The sequence below is a fragment of the Condylura cristata genome, unplaced genomic scaffold, assembly GCF_000260355.1.
Source record: "Condylura cristata isolate star-nosed mole 26May11 unplaced genomic scaffold, ConCri1.0 scaffold00006, whole genome shotgun sequence".
NCBI classification, from domain to species: Eukaryota; Metazoa; Chordata; class Mammalia; order Eulipotyphla; family Talpidae; genus Condylura; species Condylura cristata.
Window position 1 is genome coordinate 17,058,586 of NW_004567107.1, and position 24,627 is coordinate 17,083,212.

General features: G+C 37.4%; 1 protein-coding gene across 1 annotated transcript in view; it reads left to right on the forward strand.

The window, feature by feature from the left end:
• The window catches only part of SVEP1 (sushi, von Willebrand factor type A, EGF and pentraxin domain containing 1), a 146,495-nt gene that overhangs the window by 62,722 nt on the left and 59,146 nt on the right, over positions 1 to 24,627 (forward strand). The window contains exons 11-24 of the mRNA XM_004677442.2: positions 745 to 876; positions 1,724 to 1,918; positions 3,845 to 3,966; positions 4,430 to 4,538; positions 6,800 to 6,964; positions 7,664 to 7,897; positions 9,476 to 9,637; positions 10,778 to 10,939; positions 13,750 to 13,911; positions 15,847 to 15,938; positions 17,288 to 17,384; positions 18,883 to 18,996; positions 22,646 to 22,759; positions 23,475 to 23,676. Coding sequence (XP_004677499.1) covers positions 745 to 876; positions 1,724 to 1,918; positions 3,845 to 3,966; positions 4,430 to 4,538; positions 6,800 to 6,964; positions 7,664 to 7,897; positions 9,476 to 9,637; positions 10,778 to 10,939; positions 13,750 to 13,911; positions 15,847 to 15,938; positions 17,288 to 17,384; positions 18,883 to 18,996; positions 22,646 to 22,759; positions 23,475 to 23,676 — 2,062 coding nt within the window. The remainder of the gene's footprint in view (positions 1 to 744; positions 877 to 1,723; positions 1,919 to 3,844; positions 3,967 to 4,429; positions 4,539 to 6,799; positions 6,965 to 7,663; positions 7,898 to 9,475; positions 9,638 to 10,777; positions 10,940 to 13,749; positions 13,912 to 15,846; positions 15,939 to 17,287; positions 17,385 to 18,882; positions 18,997 to 22,645; positions 22,760 to 23,474; positions 23,677 to 24,627) is intronic.

The following is a 24,627-nucleotide window of genomic DNA, read 5'->3' on the forward strand; positions in this document are numbered from 1 at the left end:
TGGAGAAGTGCCTTTTTAACTCTTCTGCCCATTTTTTGATGGGGTTGTTTACTTTATTTTTGTTGAGTTTCATCAGTTCTTTGTATATTTTTGTGATCAGCCCTTTATCACTACTTCTGTGCGAGAAAATGCTTTCCCAAAAATTACATATTCTTTATTTACAATCTGATATTATTCATTTACCTCTCCATTCAGTATTCAGTGGGCAATTACACACCTGTGCTAGGTGTTGTATTTGTAGGTATCTTAATAAATTCATTGAGTCTCTAAGTTTATGTTGTCCTGGAGGTATAAACTCTGCCTGTCATTGGTATTGCTAGCCAAGTTCTGTGTATTTATATTCATTCCCTAAACATTTATGACAATTAAAAAAATTTTTTTTAAGGATTTGTTAAAAAATAGGCAAGTACAATTGCAGGTCACCTGAGTTGCACTAAAACCTAATAAGTAATAAAAATATAAATTAAACAGATTTCTTAATTAAATTTTAATGTCTATATTGACAGAGTGATTGAAGTTTATTTAGTAACAATACCTTCATTTAATAAGCTTTTGAATCTACTATTTTTATGGTTTAGTCTAAGTATTTCATCTTTTATTTTGCATTTCTGCTGGCCAAATGCACATAGATAGAACGCCCAGCTAACTGTATAAATAGAAAATAAAAATTCAAAGCAAAAGAAGTGACTAGTAAAGTGACTTCAGAGCCATCACCGCAGAGTGAAATTCTGTCTCTCCTTCTAGGGGCTGCGTTGGTCATCACCAGAAGTCACACACCAGGAGACCTTTTTCCTCATGGGGAGACGGTGGTGCGGTACACAGCCACTGACCCTTCAGGCAATAACCGAACGTGTGACATCCACATTGTCATTAAAGGTACTCTCTCCCCAAGCCCCTCCCTGCCCCCCCCAATTCTAGTTGACAACTGATATAAGTCACTTCTGGTGCATTCCATCGTCACCTTGTGGGCAGGCTCAGAATTATAAGCAGTTCATACAAAGCTGGGCAAGTCCATAGGGAGTGCACCTGTGTGGCTCATGGGATTGGGGTGTGTGCTGGGGTGTGTGCCCTCTGTTGCCTGGGGGCTCCATTATTCCTGCCAGTCTAAGCATGTTATCTCTGTCCTAATACCTGCCCACTGTCATCAGCAGATCCCGGTGTCCCAATACATTCCTCATACCTGGTCTTTGACCCTTGGTGAGAGGCCCCCCTGCAGGACCATACTCCTGGTTGGCAAGCAGGAGCTCTAGGCACCCAGACAATATCCCCAAGAATAAGGGAGCTGGGGATCCCACACTCCATTTGGAAAACAATTAGACTATGAACTTATTTACTATTCAGTAAACAAGAATAACATGTCACTGTTCTGCTCCTTTTTTGAAGGTTTGAGGGTACAGATTCTGAGCATGTATCTGCCATGTGGTCTTATGTCCTGTTTTCAGTTTTCTGAAAGGAATACACAAAAATGCAACCCCAAAATCAGAAATACATTGAGCTTTTTATCCATCTCTAATCCTATGTAGGTTTAGTCTTTCAAGAGTGACCACCTAGGAATCAGAATGCCAACTTCCCTGTCATCCCGCACTAGGGATTTATAGTGAAAGTTTTTAGGCATTTCCTAGGCAGGTGGTGGGCAGGAGGAATCCATTCAAAGTTCAGCTTAGCCTAGAATTTAATTTGTTTCACAGACCTCTGTATATGAATTATATCATTTTTCACGCAGGCTCCCCCTGTGAAGTTCCGTTCACACCTGTCAATGGGGACTTTATTTGTACTCAAGATAGTGTTGGTGTGAACTGCACACTGAGTTGCCGGGAGGGCTATGATTTCACAGAAGGGTCGACTGAGAAGTACTACTGTGCTTATGAAGATGGAATCTGGAAACCACCTTATTCCACTGAATGGCCAGACTGTGCTAGTAAGTTTTACAAATGTGCTTGTCTGTACGTTTCTAGGTACAGCACAGACATAAACTGCTTTACTTGGGTATTAGGTCTGGTGAGTGAAAAGTGGCACTTTGAATTGGAAATATCTGCAGATAAATCCCTCCATTTGCAATATTAGCCCGGTGGAGACTGATTACGGATTCAGTCACTAAGAGCAAGATATTTTGGCCCTTTCATTGTTATTTACCACACATGTATGAAGAACTTAGTCAACATATTGTTCTTGACTTGTAAACTTGAACTTAAACAATAGTCTTATAGTCTGCAGAAGAACTGGCTTAAGACACAGCCTATGTGATGGAATGAGCAAGATTAGTCATATTCTCTTTAGATCTGCTTTATATTTAGCACTTTTCTATAATGTTTTAAAAAAAGACTTATTTATTTATGCATACAAGAACTGGAGTGCAGGCCAGACATGCTGTAGGGGGTGGTAAGATTCCCCAGAGACGGAGTGGGGAGCAGAGCTAGCAGATGTTCGGAAATACACAGTTGAGGGGAGCAGCAGTGAGATAGGAGAGGTCTGCTGTGCCATGTAGGTCATCTTCCTGGTCAGGTATCAAACTGAGGCCTCAGTGGCTGGCAATGTCTTGATAGCACTGAGACTTTAACCCCTATGCCACAAGGGAGATCTCTTTTCTATGATGTTAAATATATATTGTTTATAGATATACATTTTAAAGATTCATTTATTTTATGCATACAGAACTAGGATATAGGCCAGAGGTGCAGGGGCGGTGAAAGGATTCACCATAGTCAGAGTGGGGAGCAGAACAGGCAGATTGACGAAGTATACTGCTGAGGGGAGCAGCCATATCTGCTGTGCCATGTGGGTCACCTCTGGGGCTGGGAATCGAACTCATGCTGAAGAAGCTTTAGCTTCTTAGTGCTATGCTTTAACCTACTGCACCACCAGGGAGAGCCCTATTGTTTATATTTTTATAAAAATAAAAATATGAAAAATAAATGGAGTTAGTGTCCAGATGAAGAGTAAAGCCCACTTATTTTTTATTCCAAATTTGGGGGATAAAAAATACTGAGCATGGGCCCTCCCTGGTGGCGCAGCGGGTTAAAGCACTGCACTAAGAAGCTTAAACCACTTCCGCATGAGTTCGATCCCTCCCTGCCCCGGAGGAGATCCACATGGCGTGGCAGACCTCTCCTGACCCGCCCCCTGCTCCCCTAAGCAGTGTACTTTGTAGATCTGCCTGTTCTGCTCCCCACTCTGTCCCTGGTGAATCCTCTCACCCTCTGCATCTCTGGCCTGTACCCCAGTTCTGTATGAATAAATAAATAAATCTTTAAAAAAAATACTGAGCAGTCAGTAGGATTTAACAGTAATGCACTTAGGAGGCATTATCTCTGAATATTTTAAAACTAAATCTTGTTGAGTCTAAACAGACAAGCTTCTGGCCCAAAGAGAAATTTGTTTATAATAGATATTATACTTTCAAGGAATACGATTGCATATAATACCTAGAAAGTTTTCAGAGTCTGTTGGTTGAAAACATAATATACATATACAAGATATATGTTTATATATATACAAAATATAATACTTTTGACTTAGCCAGGATTTGTAAAAAATTCCCAGCAACACAATAAAAACAATTTTTATATCTCTTATTCCCTTGAGTGCTCACTTTTAATGCAATTGGAAGTTAAAGAAAAATAAATCAAAGCAAATTTATTACTGAGTAACTGCTGTGCTCATGAGTTATTATAAGTTAATTCCTACACATTTTCCTTAACTATCATCACTTGTTTTTGTAACAATACCCAAAAGTACATTAGAGTAAAAATGTTAAGTTATAGTTATTCCATAGAAATTTTTGTTACATTTTTGTTGTGAAAACAGTAACCAGCCTAAGTTATTTTTTTTTTTCAACATTTTCCAGTCAAACGTTTTGCAAATCATGGGTTCAAGTCCTTTGAGATGCTGTACAAAGCAACACGCTGTGATGACACGGATATGTTGAAGAAGTTCTCTGAAGCCTTTGAGAACACCCTGGGGAAAATGGTATGTCAGTAGGAATCGTTGTTTGCCATATATGAAAGGATATTGTTGAGATTTTTATGGTCTCTCTGAGTCACCTGCAGTTGAAATTCTTTGTCCTGATGAGTTCTTTCTTCTTTGTGATTCAAACTTGTTCTAATAGTAAGAATTTCTCAAAGGCTTTAGTGGTAGAGAAAAGACCCATGTGGGGTGAAAGCTCAGAGAAAATTAATATCTCAGAAGTCCTGGGCTTCTTGGGGTGAATGTTCTAAATGGAGAGAAGAGGTATGAGTCTAATTCTGGGGTCCATAGACTGTGAGATGCTTTGGGGACAGGGTGAAGAAGATCAAGTTTTTTCAAGAAGGTGTACAGCTCTCAAGCCCTCTCTTTCTCCCTGCTGGTGGGGTCATAAGTTCCTGCATCTACAGGACTTATCAACAACACACTAGGATGTGATTTACAGTCTATCTTTTTCATTTTTTCATAGGTTCCATCATTTTGTAATGATGCTGATGATATTGACTGCAGACTGGAGGACCTCACCAAAAAATACTGCCTTGAATATAATTATGACTATGAAAATGGCTTTGCAATCGGTAATTAAATTTGCAGTCTCAATAGTTTGCAAGATTTATCAGCACAATAAGAAAGTAATTCTTAAGGAGGGAGGCAAACTAGAGAAATTACCGTCTTTTTTAAACTTACTCATAAGTATTTTTAAATGACTAGATAATGTCAAAATGTGCTTACAGTTCTTTATGGAGATATTAAACTGGGATATGAAATAAATTATTTCAATTTTTTAATGTAAATACTAAGTCACGTTGATATGCTATCTTAGAAGAGATTTGTAGTACTTGCAAAGTACCAGATGCAATATTCATAGGACATTCAGTAGCAATTACATTTAAAACAGTTGAACATGGAAAATACTTATACCCCCCTCCCAGAATATGTTAAGAATCAATTTAGTCAAGTAATGTGCTATTAGGTGGAATTTTGATGTTTTCTCTTTGTAGATGGAACAGTTTTATTAAGCTTCTTCCTCTGTGGAACAGTTATATTAAGCTTCTTCCTCTTTGTGATGTGTGATTTTTTTTTTTAATGGTTTAGCTAACCACTTAGCTTACTGCCTTAATATTTCTAGGAGAATTCAGTTCTTTCTTGAGTCTTTTATCAGCAAAATCACTACCTTTCCAGTAATTACACTTGAATAACGTAGTGTTATCATTAAGCGTATGGATTCTAAGACCAACACTTAGGTCCAAATCCAATATATTTTTAATAATATTGAAAATATATATTATTTCAATATGTTACATATTAATATAATATGTAAATATCTATTTATCTAAGTCTTCATTATTTTATAAAAATGAATCTTGAGTAAGCATTACTTTAAGGACCTTTTTCTCTTATTAAATATCATATTTAATACAGTTTTAGTGGCCACATAATATTTCATCAGTTTGCCAAAATTTATGTAAACAATTCCCAGTTGGAAACTCTGGGTTGTTTTCTTTTTTTTTTTAAAAAAGATTTATTTATTTGTGCATACAGAACTGGGGTACAGGCCAGAGGCTAAGGGCGGCGAGAGGCTTCACCAGAGACAGAGTGGGGAACAGAACAGGCAGATCAATGAAAAACACTGCTGAGGGGAGCAGCAGGCGGGCCAGGAGAGGTCTGCCACGCCATGTGGTCACCTCCGAGGCAGGCGGGAATCGAACTCATGCGGAAGTGGTTTCAGCTTCTCAGTGCAGTGCTTTAACCCGCTGTGCCACCAGGGAGGACCTGTTTTCTACTTTTAACTACTATTTACAACTTTCAGTGAACTCAAAAAAATTAAACGAAAATCAGCTTTCTTCAGTGGAAACCCTATATAAACACAGTTAGATATTTAAGGACTAACTAAGCAACAGCAATGTCAATACTAGTGTTACTTACTGAGATTTTAGAATAAGTCAAATGCTGATCTTGCTGATTTATATATGTTGTCTCAGTTATTCCTCAGACTAATGAGGGAGGAACAACTATTTCAATGCTGCATCTCACAGAAAGGAAGTTAATTTCATAAGATTGTGCAGCTATAATCAGTTATTGAGAAGCCACAATTTGAAACCAGGTAGTTGATCCTGATGATATCAAGGACACCTGGACAATCACACACATCCATTTCCCTCTCAAGTAGTTGCACTATATTTATACATTTAACTTAGATGTTTCAGAAATTCCAACCTTTAAGATAGGATGCAGAGATCTTGAATAATCTTTCCAAAGGAAAATCTGTTTACATGCATTTAAGTTTTTGGAGCTGCTGTTTAAAAATAAAAAAAAAGAATGAAACAAACCCTGAAAAGACAGAGGGAGGATTAGAATTCTGCTTTTACCTTCTTTTACCTCTAAAGCTAAGATAATTAGCTACAAAGTCATAGTGATTTAAATGCCTACATAACTTCATATTTGCTTCTTTTTTTAAAGGTGTAATTTATTGGTCATCTAAATTTAATATAAAATACGTGAAAATTGCAATATAAGCTTGTCGGTGACTTAGCCTCTGACAACATGGTGATTACCAGAGGGGAAGTGGATGGGGGTTAACCAGAAAAGGGAGTCAGTGAGGTAGTGCTGTCTGGTACCACAATTCGATGGTGGTGCTGGTGTGAAATTACACCCTTGAAACAATCTTGTCAACCAACGACATACCAATAAAAATCAAGTGAAAGATTATAGACAGAACCCTGTATGTATACAGTTTCAAAAATAGTCATGCAAATTGATTCATGGTTTAACATTACAACCTAATAGCTGGTGAAGATGTGACAGAAGAATCTTTGGTTTCTCTGTCCCCAACATGCAGGTCCTGGTGGGTGGGGTGCTGCTAACAGGCTGGATTACTCTTACGACGACTTCTTGGATACTGTGCAAGAAACTCCCAGAGGTGATGGCAAAGCGAGACCCTCACGGATTAGAAGAAGTCCCCCATTATCTGACCACAAAATTAAATTGATTTTTAACATCACAGGTAAGGATTGATAAACTGCCTGATATGAAATTCTTAGTTGGAAAACCATTTTCAAATCTTCCATTTCCATAGGAAATGAAGATGAGGGAGAACACAGTCCCTAAGTCTTGTTAATTTTTGCAGTTTAACATCAGTGTATTTTATGATTCTCAACCAACAATGCCCTCTTGGTCTTCCTGTAGGCGTGAGCAGCTTAAGCATGTTTTCAAGAGCAAGACTTTATAGGAATTTAATCTGCTGTCATAAAGAATTCTGCAAAAAGATGATTAGATCCAGCACATGAGAGAAGGGCTGAAATAACTTTTTCTTCATTTTGCCCATGTACTACTAGCAGCTCAGTGAGCAGTAGTTGAATTTTGAGTTTTTCCTGAAAGAATTTTTTTTTAAGATTTATTTATTTATGCATACAGAACTGGTACACAGGCCAGAGGTATCGGGGCAGTGAGAGGATTCACCAGGGACAGAGTGGGGAGCAGAACAGGCGGACTGATGAAGTACACTGCTGAGGGGAGCAGCGGGCGGGTCAGGAGAGGTCTGCTGCACCATGTGGGTCACCTCCGGGGCCAAGGATCGAACTCATGCTGAAGTAGCTTTAGCTTTTTAATATGCTATTTTTTTCTGGCAAACACCAACTACAAATGGCTTCCTGAAATACCATACGCATGTGTTAGGCTTTGCTCTGTTTTGTGTTTACCCCAGCTAGCGTGCCTTTACCGGATGAAAGAAATGATACCCTTGAATTGGAAAATCAGCAGCGACTCATAAAGACACTGGAGACCATCACAAATCGACTAAAAAGGACCCTCAGTAAGGAGCCCATGTATGCCTTTCAGCTTGCATCTGAAATGCTGGTGGCCGACAGCAATTCCTTGGAAACAGAGAAGGCTTTCCTCTTCTGCAGGCCAGGCTCAGTGCTGAGAGGGCGGATGTGTGGTAAGTGTTCCCTCAGTCCAATATTTTTGGTGCATGTTGGGCTGAATAAGATGAGGAAAGCCATTTTAGAGCTGTAATGGGATGTTGAAATGAAACACGTTTTGCTGCTGGGTGTTGGCTGTTACAACTCCTTTGTCTCAGGTGTTTAAGTCAAGAAAACCATTTTCAGTTGGGGTCTCAAATCTTAGTCTTATTTATAGATGTTTAGACAGTAGCTGCTGCAAGAAGCAAAGACTGATACTTTCTGCATACTTCTGTGTGCTGGCTGAACGCCTCTTATATTTAACCTTGGTTTACAACTCTCTGAGGTAAATTCAAACCAGTAAGGTGTCAACTGTGTTATTTAGTGTTGTTCAGCTGTCCCCTCTGTCATCATTCCAAAGCATTTTCATCACCCTGGAAGCCCTTCCTTACCCTGAAGCAGTTACTTTCCATTCTGCCCTCCCTACCTTGTAGCTTTTAACCTCTGTTCTTGACAACTGTAATCTATTCCCTACCTCTTTCCCATTTACATCATTGTTTGTAGGTGGTGGAAGTTCCTCTGACTGAAATCTTTACACTCAACTAAACCAAATGGCTCCAGTCTTCCATTAGACTGTAGGTGTGGGATTTATGTCCCAGGTTGAAGAATCTTTCTCGACAGATATTACAGTGGCTTGAGCTCGCTCAGTTTTTCATAGAATGATGTAGGCAGCCACCCAAGGTATGTGAGATGGTGGTCTGTCTGAGTCTGCTCTTGTCAATTCTCCACACTAAGAGTAAACATAGGAGTGGGCTTGTCCTACATACAAAACCCTCAGTGTTTACACCTTTCAGGGTTTCCTGTGTCAGAATCACCTAAAGTACTTGGCAAGATGTGTTTTGATTCAGGCCCCATCCCAACATTAATGAAACCAACTTTGGGGGACAGGGCCTAGGAATTGGCATTTTTGGTGATTTCTCTAGTATACTTACACACTTGAACCTCTCAGGATCAGCTGTATACTAATTTCAAGTGTTGTCTCCATAAGAATACCAACTGTGACAGCCTTTTTCAGTGAGTTTATGTTTTTCTTCATTCTCAGGATTTCTGAGTTCCGTCAGCCTACTAAACTCACCTGTTTTAGGCTCACGTTTTTACTTGTTTATGTTTCTAGAAGTAATGCTGTAAATGGACAAGAAGCTAGTTTCACATAGGAAAGCACTCTGTGAAGCAGTGAAGAAAATGTTTCCAATGTCTGAAAGCCTCAAATTAACCTTAATGATCACTGTCTTATCATTGTCTGTCACCGATCTTTTCTTACTTAGCTCTGTGTTCTCCAGGATGATCTGGCTTTAACTCACACTTTAAAGCCTCCATCATATGAGTCCTAAGCTTGGTCAATAAGAATTTGCATTTTTTAAAAAATGAATTTATTACTATTGGTTTCTAGGAATGCGTTTCTAGAAGGCTTACTATGTGAGTAGTAAAATTTAACCTATAAATACAGTACCTGGAGTCACGCTTTATTATTGTCATGCCTTAGGAATAATGAACCCCACTGTGTTTCATTGCTATAGATTTTTATAGTCGGTGTTTCCTAAATGTTTCTCCCTCAGTCAATTGCCCTTTGGGAACCTATTATTCTCTGGAGCATTCTGCCTGTGAGAGCTGCTTGATGGGGTCCTACCAAGATGAAGAGGGACAGCTGGAGTGCAAACTATGCCCAGCTGGAACTTACACTGAGTATCTCCACTCAAGAAGCAGCTCAGAATGTAAAGGTGGGCGCTTCGTATACTTTTTGGCCAGAAGAAATCTGAATTTTGTTTCCACTTAGAAAACTTTAAGTGTCAAAGTGGATGTAGTAAGAGCATGATTAAACACAATTGTATTCATTTACTTTTCTTCTCTTAGATTATAAAGCAGTATCTGAATGTTCCTCCTATTTTAAAGAAGTCCATTTAGCTCTCCTTTCAGAAAAATTCCATTGCTTGTGCTAAATTAAACCCCAGTATTAAATCTCCAATCCACATTCATCAATTCCATCTTTTATGGAATCTCACATTAATGGGTGGAAATGCTTTTCAAGACATGTAGCCAGAAGAGATGGCTCTGTGTTAGAGTAATGCTTAACATGATGAAGACAGCTCTCTTTTAGCTTGTAACTGCTAGGTATGCACATAGGTACCTATTCTTGCTGTTCTCCATGAGCCTTCCTGATGGAAGCATTTTCTTTCAGAAAGTTACAGTAAGACACACCTGAAAGACGAAATTTCAGAATTGTGCCTCTTAGCCATTGTGGCCAATATAGTTGCTTAGTGACAAAGTAAACCACAGAGCCATTCAGGGGGGTTGGAAATACACAAAAAATGTGACTAACACTAAAAAGTAGCATTATATTAGAATACAATTTAGAAAGAAAGGACTGTGGTCTGGCTGTTGAGCAATCTGGCCTATTCTTGCTCTACTACGAAACCACTGCAGTGGAGAGCAAAGAAAGGCTTACCATCGATCCTAGTAAATAGGAGGCAGGAGAATCAGTTCTCATTTAACCAACCAAGGTGCCAGCATCATTAGGGTTTTGTTTCTATCACGCATGAGAGCGTGTACAAGTCCAGAATTTGCCAAGAGCAAGTTTCCACTTACAACTAGTTTGTTCTGATAACGCCTTTCTGATATGCATATACTTCCAACCTCATCACTAACAATTTGCTGACGAGTCTGTGTCATAAACATCATGCTGGGTCATAGGGGTCTGACGTTGGTATGCACAATCATGGGGAAGTGTAAGTTATGACGCATGCTTTGCATCCTGCAGTCTGTCGTAAATGAATTAAAATGCAGGAAACCCTTTCCTGTGCTGTGCTAGCTTTGCACAGTCTGATGTCATTGTGAGTAACCGCATCACATTTTGTCTTCAGTTCAGTGTAAACAAGGCACCTACTCACCCAGTGGACTTGAGACCTGTGAATCGTGTCCTCTGAACAGTTATCAGCCAGCCCGTGGTTCCCGAAGCTGCCTCTTATGTCCAGAAAACACTTCCACTGTGAAAAGAGGAGCTGTGGACATTTCTGCTTGTGGAGGTTATCAAAGCCTTAGACATTGATATTTCTTCAAACCTCTAGGTTCTGTGCATGGAAGAGTGGAATATTTTCAGCAAACCCGTATGACAACTGTATATAAAGAATGTAAATAACTGTCTCTTCATAGAGTTTGATTTTATTAAATATAAACTCCTGCAAGATAGGCACTGTGTTAGTGCTGCTAGGGACACAAAAGACATTCAGGACCTGGTACTAGATCTCCACAGGAATGTCTGAAGTACACTTAAACTCAGAACTTAAGTTTCCTCATCTAAGCATGGCATACTACCTGTGGTTCCTTAAAACTATAGTTCACCAATTAGGACATTTCATTCCTGCAACTGGAAGGTTTGCAGGATTGGCTACTGGCTTTAGATGACTCCACAGTGGAATCCTCAGCACATTTTCATTGTTTTTTTTTTTTTTATCATTCTGAAGCCCAATTTCTACCAGACTGACTTAACTTGTTTGGACATTGGCTTTCTTTTTGAGTTCCCACAGGTCATTCTAAAGTAACAAAAATATTTGAGAACCACTTGGGTTCTCTTGGAGGGCAGATTCTTCCTCCAGAGTTTTAAACTCAACAGATCTGGTGTAAGACCGGAGAAATCTGTAGGTCTAACTGGCACTGATTCTGTTGACTCAGGGTCCACAAGTGTAGAACCACTGACTAAATAAAAACAAAAAAATTAGAGTTCCCATTTTTAAATGTTTCTGACTAACATCCTTACCTAGCATTGTCAAAACTGGAAGATGTAAACTAAAATAAAAGATGAAAACTTAGAGAAACAGTGAAATCAGACTGACAGTCAAGCTACTGTCAGATCCTCTAAAAAATGACAAATACTGAGTAGTCAGTGAGCCTGGTCAGACCCCTACTCCATCCCTGGGATCCTGGCTGCAAAATAACATTTTTAGAAATTCTGTGTCCTCTCCCTTGTGTGGAGGGGGTTGAAGGGAGACATGTGACATTGTATCTCAGGAGATACAGTCTTTAAATTTTAAAGTGCAAAAGGGAGAACCGGGGGAAATATACTGTGAAGTCTTGGTTTTTATCTATTCCACATGTTTAAATTATCTCAGTCTAGAAGGATCACAGCAGATAAAAGTCTGTTCTGTCTGAGGAACTGAGAGAGTGTTTGTCAACTTAACAGCTCACTAAAAGTCGAGAATTTAACTAGGACCCAATTAAAACTCAAACTATGTTGTCTGATACCAGCTTTAGGAACTTTTTTGTTTTCCATAAACATGGTGGAGGACTAATGAGCACTGGTAGTGCGATTGGTGTGAAACATACATTTTGTAGAATTCTGAACCTACAATCCCCAAAGCAGATATAACAGTGACCTCAAATAAATAGAATTGGAAAAAAAATTAAATTAAAAGTCAAGCAAGGCTTCACATTGCAGTTGAAATAAATCTGCTAAGCACACTTTTATTTTGTCAGTATGCAAACTAATTTTGGAAGAAAGAGAACAGTAAAAACTTCTCTCTCCCTCTCTCTATAACCACAAAAGCAATTAGGGTTTTTATAGTGAAACAACTTCATAGTTGACAATTTTTTGCCTTCAGTTTTCCAAATAAGCCTTGAGGTTTGTCTAACGCAAAATTATTGTAATTAAGCAGTTATAATTCCCAGAAAGCCTCTAAACTTTTGGTAACTTCCCCACTTCCCCTAATATTCCTAGAATAAGTTTAACCACAGTCTGCTTGTGATGAGTGAGAATAGCTAACAACAAAACCAAGTTCCCCTGCGGTGCGGGGTAAACACAATTTTACTTTTAACTTAAATGTATATAAATTCTAAATTTTTTTCTTAGTTTGTCAATACTTTTCTTTCCTTCTCTCATTCCTGTATCTCTTTAGTTCAACAAAATTTTATTGAAGAAAATCCAGGTGCATGTTATGTTTGAGGCTATATGTTTAAGATTTCACCAGTTATTGAGAGAATTTCAGATTTGGTTAAATGACAAAATTGGATATTGTTTAGAAAAATCATGGCTAACACAAACTGGCATCAAAATGTTTAGAAATAATGAAGACCCTCTCCCAATGAGTAATAGGCAACTATTTTACAGATGAAACTGAAATCTGATAAACATGACAAAAGCAGCTTCACTTATTGCTAAATAACTATAATTTTCACCTTCAGATTGAAAAAAATGAAAAAGCATTGTCAGTGCTGATGAGCACACTGTGGAAACAACATTTTAGATACCACTGATGGATCTACAAGTGGAAATTTACCTTTTAAATATGACTTACCATTATGTATTAATGACTTTTGCTTTTCCATATCTTTAGATCTAACTGCTCAATACCCAAATCCAGCTGTTACCCCAAGGAAAGAATAAGTCATATAAGTAAATGTTTATATAGATAATTTCAGGTTAGCATTATGTATAATAGCAATTATTTCAATTAGAAATAATTGAAATGTCTACAAATAGAGGAAATGTTAGATCCATCAGTTGGCTATAACATCTTGCATTTAAAAAGCCATGTTTCCTATCAATTTAAGGAATGATTTGGGAAATGCTTATGATAATGTTAAGTGGAAAAATCAGAATACAATATGACCAGTTCTAATTTTTGTTGAGATAGTGTGTGCTAAAAAACAAACAAAAACAAAAACAAAAACAATGGAAACAACAAAATATTTATCTGAATGACCAAATGTTGGGTGTCAAGATGTGTAAATGATTTTATTAGAAATCCATGAGCTTTCTTGCAGCCAAAAGTTAGCATGCTTCTTTTACACAGAGGGGTGTTGCTTCTTGTGCACAAATGATTTGTTCTTGCCTTTACAGTACCTTGTCCAGTAGGAGAATTCTCTCGGTCAGGGTTAATGCCCTGCTATCCCTGTCCTCAAGATTACTACCAGCCCAATTCAGGGAAGTCCTTCTGCTTGTCTTGCCCCTTTTATGGAACCACAAGCATCACTGGTGCCAGATCCATCACGGATTGCTCAAGTAAGAGGACACGCTTCATTTGCTGCATACTCCCACATCACACACACACGCTTGTCTCTGTGACTGCATAATTCTAAATGCTACTATTTTCAATCACTTGGGTATTTAGGTTTCCTGTAGTGGCCTTTTGAGATCTAATGACTCAAAGATTCCTATTTTTAGAATGTTGAATTTGGAACTTTTAAAAACCTTTCTTAGAGTCTAGGGTTTATTGATTTGTCCATTTCTATGCTCTCTTTTTAAATATTACTGAAACAGAATATATGTGACTTGACTGTGCTTGTCAAGGGAATAAGAATTGAGGCCATAGATTAAGCGAAAACATATTTACAGAAAGATACAGGAAGAAAAAGGAATATTGTATGGTTTCATTCGGCAGGAGCATAAGGGATCAGGAAACAAACAAAAAAAAAGCAACGTAATAAAGTAAAAAACAACAAACAACTATAAACCAGAGACATTTTATGGAGTTGAAGAGGGAAACAGGATCAAACTGGGGCAGGAAGTGCACAGGCACAGTGATGGCACATGGGTGAAGAGGTGGTGGGAAGTCCATGGGATTACAACTGAGATGAAAAAATGCACAAAATGAAGAATGATGTAAAAATAAATAAATGTATTTATTTTTAAAAAGAAATTGTATAGGCAAGAAGAAAATGGAGTATTGAAAGTTTTAAAGTGATGAAGGAAATCAGTTGTTAAGTCAGAATTCTACATGCAGAGGAATGCATTCCGTGAGATAAGTATATCCTCAGATGTAGAAAAATTAAAAGAATTAATACCTGCTCTAAAATATTTACAGGTTGAAAAAAGGGAGCATCAGGAATGAAGGGAGAACAATATAAACTATAAATCTTTAAGTAAATTAAATAATAAAAAGGTAAATGGAATCTCTGAACACTTGGAAATTCTAAATAATCCTTGAGGAAGTCTCAAGAACAACTATAACTGAATGCATCTCACATTTGTGAGATGCAGTTAAAGGAAAAGTTAGAGGAAAAATTATAGTAGTCAATATTTATAGGAAAAAGCATAAGTCTCCTGTCAATAATCTAAGCTTCCACCTTGAAAAATTAGAAAGCAAAATTAGTTAAATAACAAAGTATGAGGAAAGAATTAAGAAAAATCAGTGAAACAAAATAGAAAAATAAAGAAATGAAACCATAATCATGTTCTTTGAAATCATCAGTGAAATGAATATACCTGTAATCAGAATGACAAAGAAAAGATACACATAACTAATATCAGAAAATATACTGCCTTTTGTGATAAATGAGGTGATATAGTAAGCATAATGTATCAGAAAGAGGTAAACACCAGATGGCTTCATTCATAGTGAATAGAAAAAATAAATTTAACAAACTAAACACAGCAGAACAACTCCTAGACTGACCATAAAATGGTGGTTAGTAGAGGAAAAGGGAGGGTAGAAGGAATGGGAATGGGGAGTTAATCTTACAGTGGTGAATGGTACTAGAACTTGGGTGGTAGATGAGTGTGATTTATACCTTTATTGAGAGGTGAAGCTATATTGCTGAAACTTACAATATTATAAGTCAATGATTAAAAATATGAAAATATTTTTAAAATGAACTATTTATGTCTAAATCATAACAAAGCATGTACAGAATCCAAAATATGTACAGAATCTGACTGCTGAAAATAATGAAACGTTTATGAAAGAAAATGAATAAATGTAGGAACATAGTAAGCTTATGGATTGGAAGACATTGAAAAAAATTAAGTTCCCCCAAATTTAGGTATAGATTTAATGCAATAGAAATGTAAGTATGGTGGTTTCTCTTCAGAATGTATAAATCATATTTTAAATCTAAATAAATACCTTACATGTCTGAAAAAAAAGAGAAAGCATATTTATTGGCAACATCAACCACACACTAAGATCTTTTAATGTTTTTCCATTAATTTTATCAGGTTTTAGTTCAACTTTCTCAGCAGCAGAAGAAAGTGTAGCACCCTTTGCTTCTCCTGGACATATCAAAAAGAAGTATGAAGCCAGCAGTCAGGCAAGTCCATTTTCTATGGGTAAAATTGTCTCTAATGGAACATTTGGAAAACAATTGGGCATTATACATCTCACAAGACTTATGAATTCTATAAATGATCAATTGCATTTACTTGTGATTTCTAGTAAGTACTTTCCCAAAGTTCAACAATAAAGATGTTAAGTACCAAAGATGGAAATTTTTCCCAGCATCATCTGGCACAGAGAACATGTAAATGCGGAGTGCCTTTTGACTCACTAACAATTAACACTTAACCAAGTATAACCCATCATTTAAGTAATGGCATTTGAATTACCTAAGACCTTTTCTAATTGGCAGGGAGAATGATTTGATTTCATGAAAATGATCTCCTATTTTGGCCCACAAAGAAAAAGTCACTAGTTGGAATAACACATGGATTTTTAAAAATTAAGAAACATAACTCCTGAACATAACTGAATTGTTTTCCATTAGTTTTTTAAGGACTAGTGAAAACCAATTAGTTTAGTAGATTCAGCCATTATTCTGAATTTACTTTTCCCAATGGTATTTTTTTAAGGCGGCTAATGAGGTGATATTTCTCATTTCCACTTCCTGTAAGGCTACAGCCCCTTCCAAACATAATGACTTGTCAGACTTTCATTAGTCATATTTGAAACTGAGCCCAGTAGACACAGAAACTGTAGGAACTTCTAGAGCAGTGCCTGTGATTCCTGGAGATAGATTAGAAGCTTCTGGCCAAATTTTAAAACTAATGTTGCGCAGATCCCAGTCTCAGAGTTGATGATTTAACTGGTCTGGGTTTGAGCCCATGCTTTGTATACTTTTTTTTTTTTAAAGATGTATTTATTTATTCATACAGAACTGGGGTACAGGCCAGAGGTGCAGGGGCAGTGAGAGGCTTCACCAGAGACAGTGGAGAGCAGGACAGACAGATCCACAGAGTATACTGCTGAGGGGAGCAGCGGGTGGGTGAGGAGAGGTCTGCCACGCTATATGGATCACCTCAGAGGCAGGCGGGATGGAAATCGCACTGAAGTGGCTGCGACTAGCTTGCAGTGCTGTGTCTTAATCCATTGCGCCACCAGGGAGGGCCTCTTTCCTATACTTTTTAAGCAGCTCAAGTGGAGGCTCACATGTGCCAGCCTTTAGCAGCACCACTGGGTTAATCAGAACACCACTTAAGAGTCATCTACAGTCACCCATGTATGCCAGCCCCAGAGATGCAGGTACACAGCAGTTCAGCTGGCTTGAGTGAACTCACCTGGAAACAGGATCCAGATGTCTAATGATGTCACCCTGGTCAAGATTGCTTTGTAACGAATAGAGTGTTTTGTCTCTGATCAATTTCTTTGCTATCTCACTGGTAGGTTTTCCACGAATGCTTCTTAAATCCCTGCCACAATAGTGGAACCTGTCAACAACTTGGGCGTGGTTATGTTTGTCTCTGCCCACCTGGATATACAGGTAATAACATAGAGGAATGCAAACTCTAACAAAAATTTTATATGAGATCATTGTGACCTTCGGTACTGAGCTTGGGAACACTAAAAAAATAATCCATAAAATACGTTAGTCTCTATCAACACACAAACATTTGACTGAATATGATAAACCAGTGGGTGAAAAAGTAGATACTAGCTTATGCTGACAGTTTTCTTTGCACATTTTGGAGTAAGAATGAGGAATCTTCTCTATGAAAAGGTCATGTCATAATTCACCATTTAAGTTGGAATACAGTTCCAGAGACTAAGTTCAAAGTTTCTTTCTAACACACATTAAATTCATGACACTCAGCGTAGAACAAATTGTGCTTCAACTTGTTGCTTGGTTTCTAATCTTTCTGTAAACTATACTTTGAAAAACAATGTGACTTTGGATATGATTATGTAGGAATTATGTAAGAATTATATTTTCTTGCAATTTGGGGCACTTTCCAATTCAGTCCAGCCACATAATTTGATAGAAAATTTATATCTTAAATTGCAATTTATTTAAAATAATTCCTTGTTTTCTTCTGGAAGTGCATATTTTATTTCAAATTTTGTGCAGCCCGCTGAAATGTCCTTAATGAGAGAAATTGTGTTTAAATAAAGGAACTCACCAAAATAAGCAAAAGGAAACTTGGAAAACAATTTGAAAAACAAAATGTAGCCTAGGGCTGTATTGGCAGTTCAGTTATTACAGCTTGAGCGTGTGTGTGTGTGTGTGTTTTAAGTCGATGGAAATTTTTGTCCTGAAATTCCATAAGAAGTAAGGTATCTTGTGCTAGAATTTTATAGATAGCTAGTGGTTGAGAAAGGGACAATGGTTCTCAACTGTGATGTGCATCAGAATCATCTGGAGGGCTTGTAAAGTCAGATTGCTAGACTAAAACCCCAGAATTTCTGATTCCATGGGTCTAGAGAAGAGGTCAGAATTTGCATTTTTATCATGTTCCCAGGTGATGCTGAGGGGTCTTGTTCAAAGGGCCATACCTTGAACCTCCCAGGTATAAAGAGCATGTGTTTCCAGTAGAGCTAACCCAAAGAAATCCTGAGTACTTCCTTTCGGAAGCAACAGCCCCACATTGGGAACATTGGGACACAGGCTTGTGAACTGAGATCTGGTAGGAATTAGCCCCAGCTTCACTCCTCAGCAGGTGACCCTAAGAGCAAGTATATGACTTTAGAGTTTTCACTTTGGTTGACGTGATTCCTGCCTGCATTTATCCTTCTAGTTTTCCCACTTTCTGTCCCTGCTTTTAATTTGGGATCTTTTGCTATCTCTTATGAATTCTTATATTTATATTAAATCTATTTAAAAAGAGACATTGCCTACACTACACTAAAGTAAATGGTTGCACTTAAGAAGTATTACTTCTCTTTGCCAGCATCACTCCCAATAAATTCAGAGAACTGGTACTCTCTTTGCTTTGGTTAATTGCTCTCTCTGACCATCCATCAATGTTTGGTTTGTATGTTAGGCTTAAAGTGTGAAATAGACATTGATGAATGCAGCTCCCTGCCATGCCTCAACAATGGGATTTGCAAAGACCAAGTCGGGGGGTTCGTTTGTGAATGCCCATCTGGTTACACAGGTAAGGGGAAGGTTTTGTTTTTACATTGTAAACCTTGGAATTACTGAAAAAATAAAAACCAAAAATCAAAACCAGTGTGTCTCATCTCATACCTATTAGACTGGTTAATATCAAAATGGCAAGAGGTGAGTGTTGACCAGATGTGGAGAAAAGGAAACCCTTGTGTACTGTGAGTGGAAATGAAAAGTGGTTTCCATACTGGAAAACAGTATGAAAGTTCCTCAAAAATTAAAGTTAGAGTTATTACAATAACCCAGGAACTCTACTTCCAGGTATCTATCTAAAGGAACTGAAATTATCACCTCAGAGTTATCTGCACCTCCATGTTAATTGAAGCATTATTCCCAATAGCCAGAATGTGGAAACAAACTGCCCCTTCATGGATGAATGGGTAAAGAAAATGGGAGATCTATGTATATATCCTAAAATATTATGTGTATGTGTGTGTGCATATATATATATTATATATATATAATATACCCCCATTATATATGTGATTATTGTATATATATATTACAATATGTGTGTAAATATATATCATATCTCATAATCATATATATATATGATTATTCAAGGATTAAAAAAGAAGGAAATTCTGCCATTGAAACAATTTGAAACTTGAAGGAATTATACAAAGTGAAGCAAATCAGAGAAAGACAGATACTGTGTGTCACTTATAAGTAGACTCTGAAAGTGCCATACTTATAAACAGAGAGTGGATTGATGGTTTCCAGATGCTGGGGGTTGAGTAAAATGGAGATACATTGGTCAAAGGGCTCTAACTTCCAGTTATAAGGTAAATAACTAAATAACTTTGGTAGATCTACTATATAGCATGGTAACTATAATTTAAAAAATACCTGATTGGGCCCTCCCTGGTGGCACAGCAGGTTAAAGCACAGCACTAAGAAGCTAAAGCCACTTCCACAAGAGTTCAGTCCCCGCCCAGGAGGTGACCACATGGCGCGGCAGACATCTCCTGACCCGCCCACTGCTCCCCTCAGCAGTGTACTTCATCAGTTGGCCCACTCTGACTCTGGTGAATCCTCTCACCACCCCTGCACCTCTGGCCTGTACCCCAGTTCTGTATGCACAAATAAATCTTTTAAAAAAAAATCACCTGACTATATACTGGAAAGTTTCTGGAAGAATAGATTTTAAGTGTGCTCACAAACAAAAGGTAACTATGAGGTGATAGATAGATTAATTCACTATGTGGTGACTATTTCATATATATATATGTGTTTGTGTCAAGTTTTCATGTTGTACACCTTAAAGACTGTAGACTTTAGACACTTGTATGCTTCAGATTAAATTGGAACACTTGGCCTCTCCCTCTCACATAAATCAATACATTTATTTAAGTGTATTTATTTAAATCAGAGTTATAACTTCCAGCCCCCCTCAGAATAGTTTACAATGCTGATCTTGTTCAATCAGTTCCCTTATTCAGTTATAACTCTTAAAATATTGATAATACCCAATACAGTATGATTTACTTTTTTATAAATTATAATACCTCATAATAATATTATGGGGATTAGAGAAATAATCCCCTGTATCTAACTCACAAAATTATTATTTCACAAAATTTATATATTATACTAAATATATATGAATGTATATATTATATATATAGCATACCTATACTATATATATAGGTATACTATATATACTATATATAGTATATTACTATACTATATGCTATATATACTATATATATATAAAACCATACAGGTAGATAGTTTCTATATTTTAATATCCAGTGAAAACCATAAAAATGTTTAATATCCAAAAACAATTTTCATACAATAAATGAAAATATTTATGTCCTCATTTATGGTAGTAATCATTTGAATGAAATCGTACTTATCTCTCTACTTGGAATCCATGAAACAAACATGGTCCCAGTCATATGGGAAGACACCCTGATTTATATAGTAGACTATATTTCTTGTGGACATTGAATTCACAAGTCCATAGATGAAGGAAAAATTTAAACAATCAGAACAAAATCAGAAATGCTGAAAATCCTTTGAATCGGCTGTGAGACAAAGTGGACAGGCATGCTGCTGTACTGTTAGCCTCTTACCTCCCATGGGGGGTGGCCATTTGTTGTCTCCTAACATCAGAGGAAGTGGGTGGTGTGCACGAGGGCCCTTGTCATGTCTTGAAGCAGATCCCATTAGCCTTACATTCTGAAGGGTGCAGGGATGTTACAACCAACTCAGCGAGCTGCAGGCTCACGCTCATCACTCTTCCCACCACACTCCCATGTTGGTGGTGCCTGACAGCTGGAGCTGTGGCCAGTCACTGGCCCTGTGGCCAGTCACTGGCCCTGGTTCAGTTTCCTTTCCCTCCTCCCTCCTACTTTCCCTCCCACGTACATATGTTCTTATTCCACATACAGTTTGAAATGATGCAACTCCATCCTTCATTTCTCTGTCTAAAATGCCACATCAGAAGCCAACAATACTCACGCTTGAATTCTAGAGAAATCTGTGACCAGACAGCAGAGTAGACCCAAACATTTGAGTCAAAAATATATATCTACTTGACATACTATTTATCGTGAGGCTCTACTGTGAAACATAAAAATGTTCATTATGAAAGTGCAAATTGTGTGTGAAGGTTACTGTCCTCAAAGTCAGACATTTGTTGGTAACTTTTGCACATTTTCATGTTACTTACATGTGTAAATTATTGGACTCGTGTTACACAATCCCATGAGTTGTAAATTTAAGCATCCTGAACTCTTCAACTCAAGGAGTCTTTGTACATCTGTGTTTGAATTTGAAGACTGACAGCTTTGTGCTCCTTTCTGTATATATCGTTGGTAATAACACAGATGTCTCCAGCTTCCAGTTTCTAGCTTTGTAAAATGAAGAGTTTGAATTACATCCTTTGTTTTCATATTATGTTGATGCAAAACATGGAACAATTTCACAGTAGTTTGCTTGTGTCATTCCATCTTTCCAAACAAACTAAGCTCTTTTCCTAATTCAGTATATTTCTCCCATAATCTTTCCAACATTTTATCTCTTACCTCTTAAATTTGAAAGAAACAAACTCAAGAAATGGCTGAAGAAATAGCACATACGTAATATAAGCACATTTTAAGCAAAATTACACTTCTTTTTAAAAAAGATTTATTTATTTATGCATGCAAGAACTGGGCTGTCAGCCAGAGGTGTGGGGGTGGTAAGTAGATTCACCAAAGACAGAGTGGAAAGCAGAACAGGCAGATCAATGAAGCACACTGCTGAGGGGAGCAGGATGTAGAACAGGAAAGGTCTGCTGTGCCATGGCTGGGGATGGAATTTATGCTGAAACCACTGTGGCTAGCTCGCAGTGCTAAGCTTTAACCCATTGTGCCACCAGGGAGGACCCATACACTTATTTTCTTAACTAAAAAGTATAGCTAGACTTTCACAGTTGTCATTTTCCATTGCATGTTGAAAAATGTCAGGTTTTCTGCTTAGAAAAATTTTACAGTTGCACTTTATTTCAACATTTTTGGAAGAAAGCAAAAATTTTCATGAATATGTTAGCCACAATTTCCAGTTGCTCTGAAAAGCTTGCTTGAAACTGTTGGTCTTAAAATCCTTTCAGGGTTTCTCCAGCTCAAAATTTCTATGATTTTTTGCAGGTCAACTATGTGAAGAAAATATAAATGAGTGTAGTTCTAATCCTTGTTTAAATAAAGGAACCTGCATTGATGGCTTGGCTGGCTATCGCTGTACCTGTGTGAAAGGATATGTAGGTAAGCTGTCTCCATTCATCCTACATGTCTTAAAGTTCTATAAAGCACCACAGATTATATTTACTAACATGATATATGTGTTAACGCTATTTTTCAATTTTACAATGTGGTTCTGTTAAGTAAGAGAAAATCCTTTTTGAAAAAAAAAATGGAATAAAAGGGCCTCAGGTCTTGATTTACTCTTAAATGGTTTGGAAAAAAATTGTGTTTGCGCGTGCACATCTGTATGTATGTGTGTGTGTGAAGTGTAACAGAAAGAAGCTGAGGTTCTATGCTAAGACATTAAAAAATGACTTAAAGATAAGTCATATTAAATCATATTTTAAGTGGATGCTAAATAATATGGTTGCAAGGTATATGTACTTCATTGATAAAGAAAATGTGCAGTAAAGAACAGAGGCAATATCAAAGAAATAGAAAAATATTTGAACTAACTTTGTTAGTTTTATTTTTTGATATTACCTCAATTAAGTGTGTATTAATCTTAGTTTCAGAAAGAAGCAAGATTAAAAGAGCAGATTATTGGGGGTGGGGGATTGCAGTTCTAAAATAACTTATTAAAGCCACGCCTCTTTAAAGAATGAATTTCAAACCAATGTGTTGGACCTGTGATTCTACAGTGTGTGTTCATTTCCTTGGAAACAGCATCCTCCAAGAAGTCAACAGCTTGATCCTGGTTTGCTCAGACAGTTAATCTGCTTCTTTCCATCCCCAGGCCAGCACTGTGAAATGGAAGTGGATGAATGCCGCTCAAGTCCGTGCTTGAATAATGCAATCTGTGAAGACCAGGTTGGGGGGTTCTTGTGCAAATGCCCACCTGGATTTTTGGGTACCCGTTGTGAGAAAAACATGGATGAGTGTCTCAGTCAACCATGCAAAAATGGAGCTACCTGTAAAGATGGTGCCAATAGCTTCAGGTGAAAGGCTAAATTTGGTTCTTTCCACTATGTTTATCTTCTTCACTTTCGATTTTTCTGCTGTCTTCCGGAGTATTGTTTTGGGTCCCAAGCCAGCCATTTCGAAATGCCAGCCCATGGATAGGCTACAGTAGAATCTCCCCATAACCTGAAGCTCTGCTTGAAATAACCTCCTCAAGTCCTCAAGTACATAAATAGAAATAGACATACTAGACTCTGGGAGTGGAAACCCCAGGTTTCCTGGATATTGCCCAACTGTGGTGCTACTTACTGGGTGATGTTTTCCATTTCATGACATGATAATTAACATGTGACATTATCAGATGTGTTTTCCATTCTGATATATTTAAGTGGTTTGTTGCACACCACAGAGACTGCATGGTCTACTGACTAAGAACAAGGCAATGGGTTGGCTTCAGAATCCTCCTTCACTAGTAACAAGAGGACTTGAACAAATGAAACCCTTTGAACACAGTTGACTCCTCTGTGACTTAATAATAACATTACCTCTTTGTTCCAAAGGATATTTAAAGCCTTTAGAACAGCAGGTGAAATTTTTACATTTCTTCCCCCTAGCACTTCTATGGGGAGAGAAATTGCTAGTATGTGAATAGTAATGCACTTTGACCAGAACAACTTCCTAATCTCTTTTGGCTATTATAAGATTTCTAATATATGTTATCTTAGTATGTTTAATTAAATGAACTAGAAAAGTAGCTAACAATTAAGGCATTGGGTTTTTATATCCCAAAGTTTATTTTTGTTTTATTTAGTTTTCTCTATATGCTACATATTAGTGAAATCATGTTTGTCTCTCCTTGACTTACTTCACTGCAGTTAATTCTCTCTAAGTTCATTCATGCTACTGCAAATGGCATGAATGACTTCATCTTTTATGTAGTTGAGTTGTATTCTGTCTTCTTTGTCTGTTTACCAGCTCAGTTCTTGGCT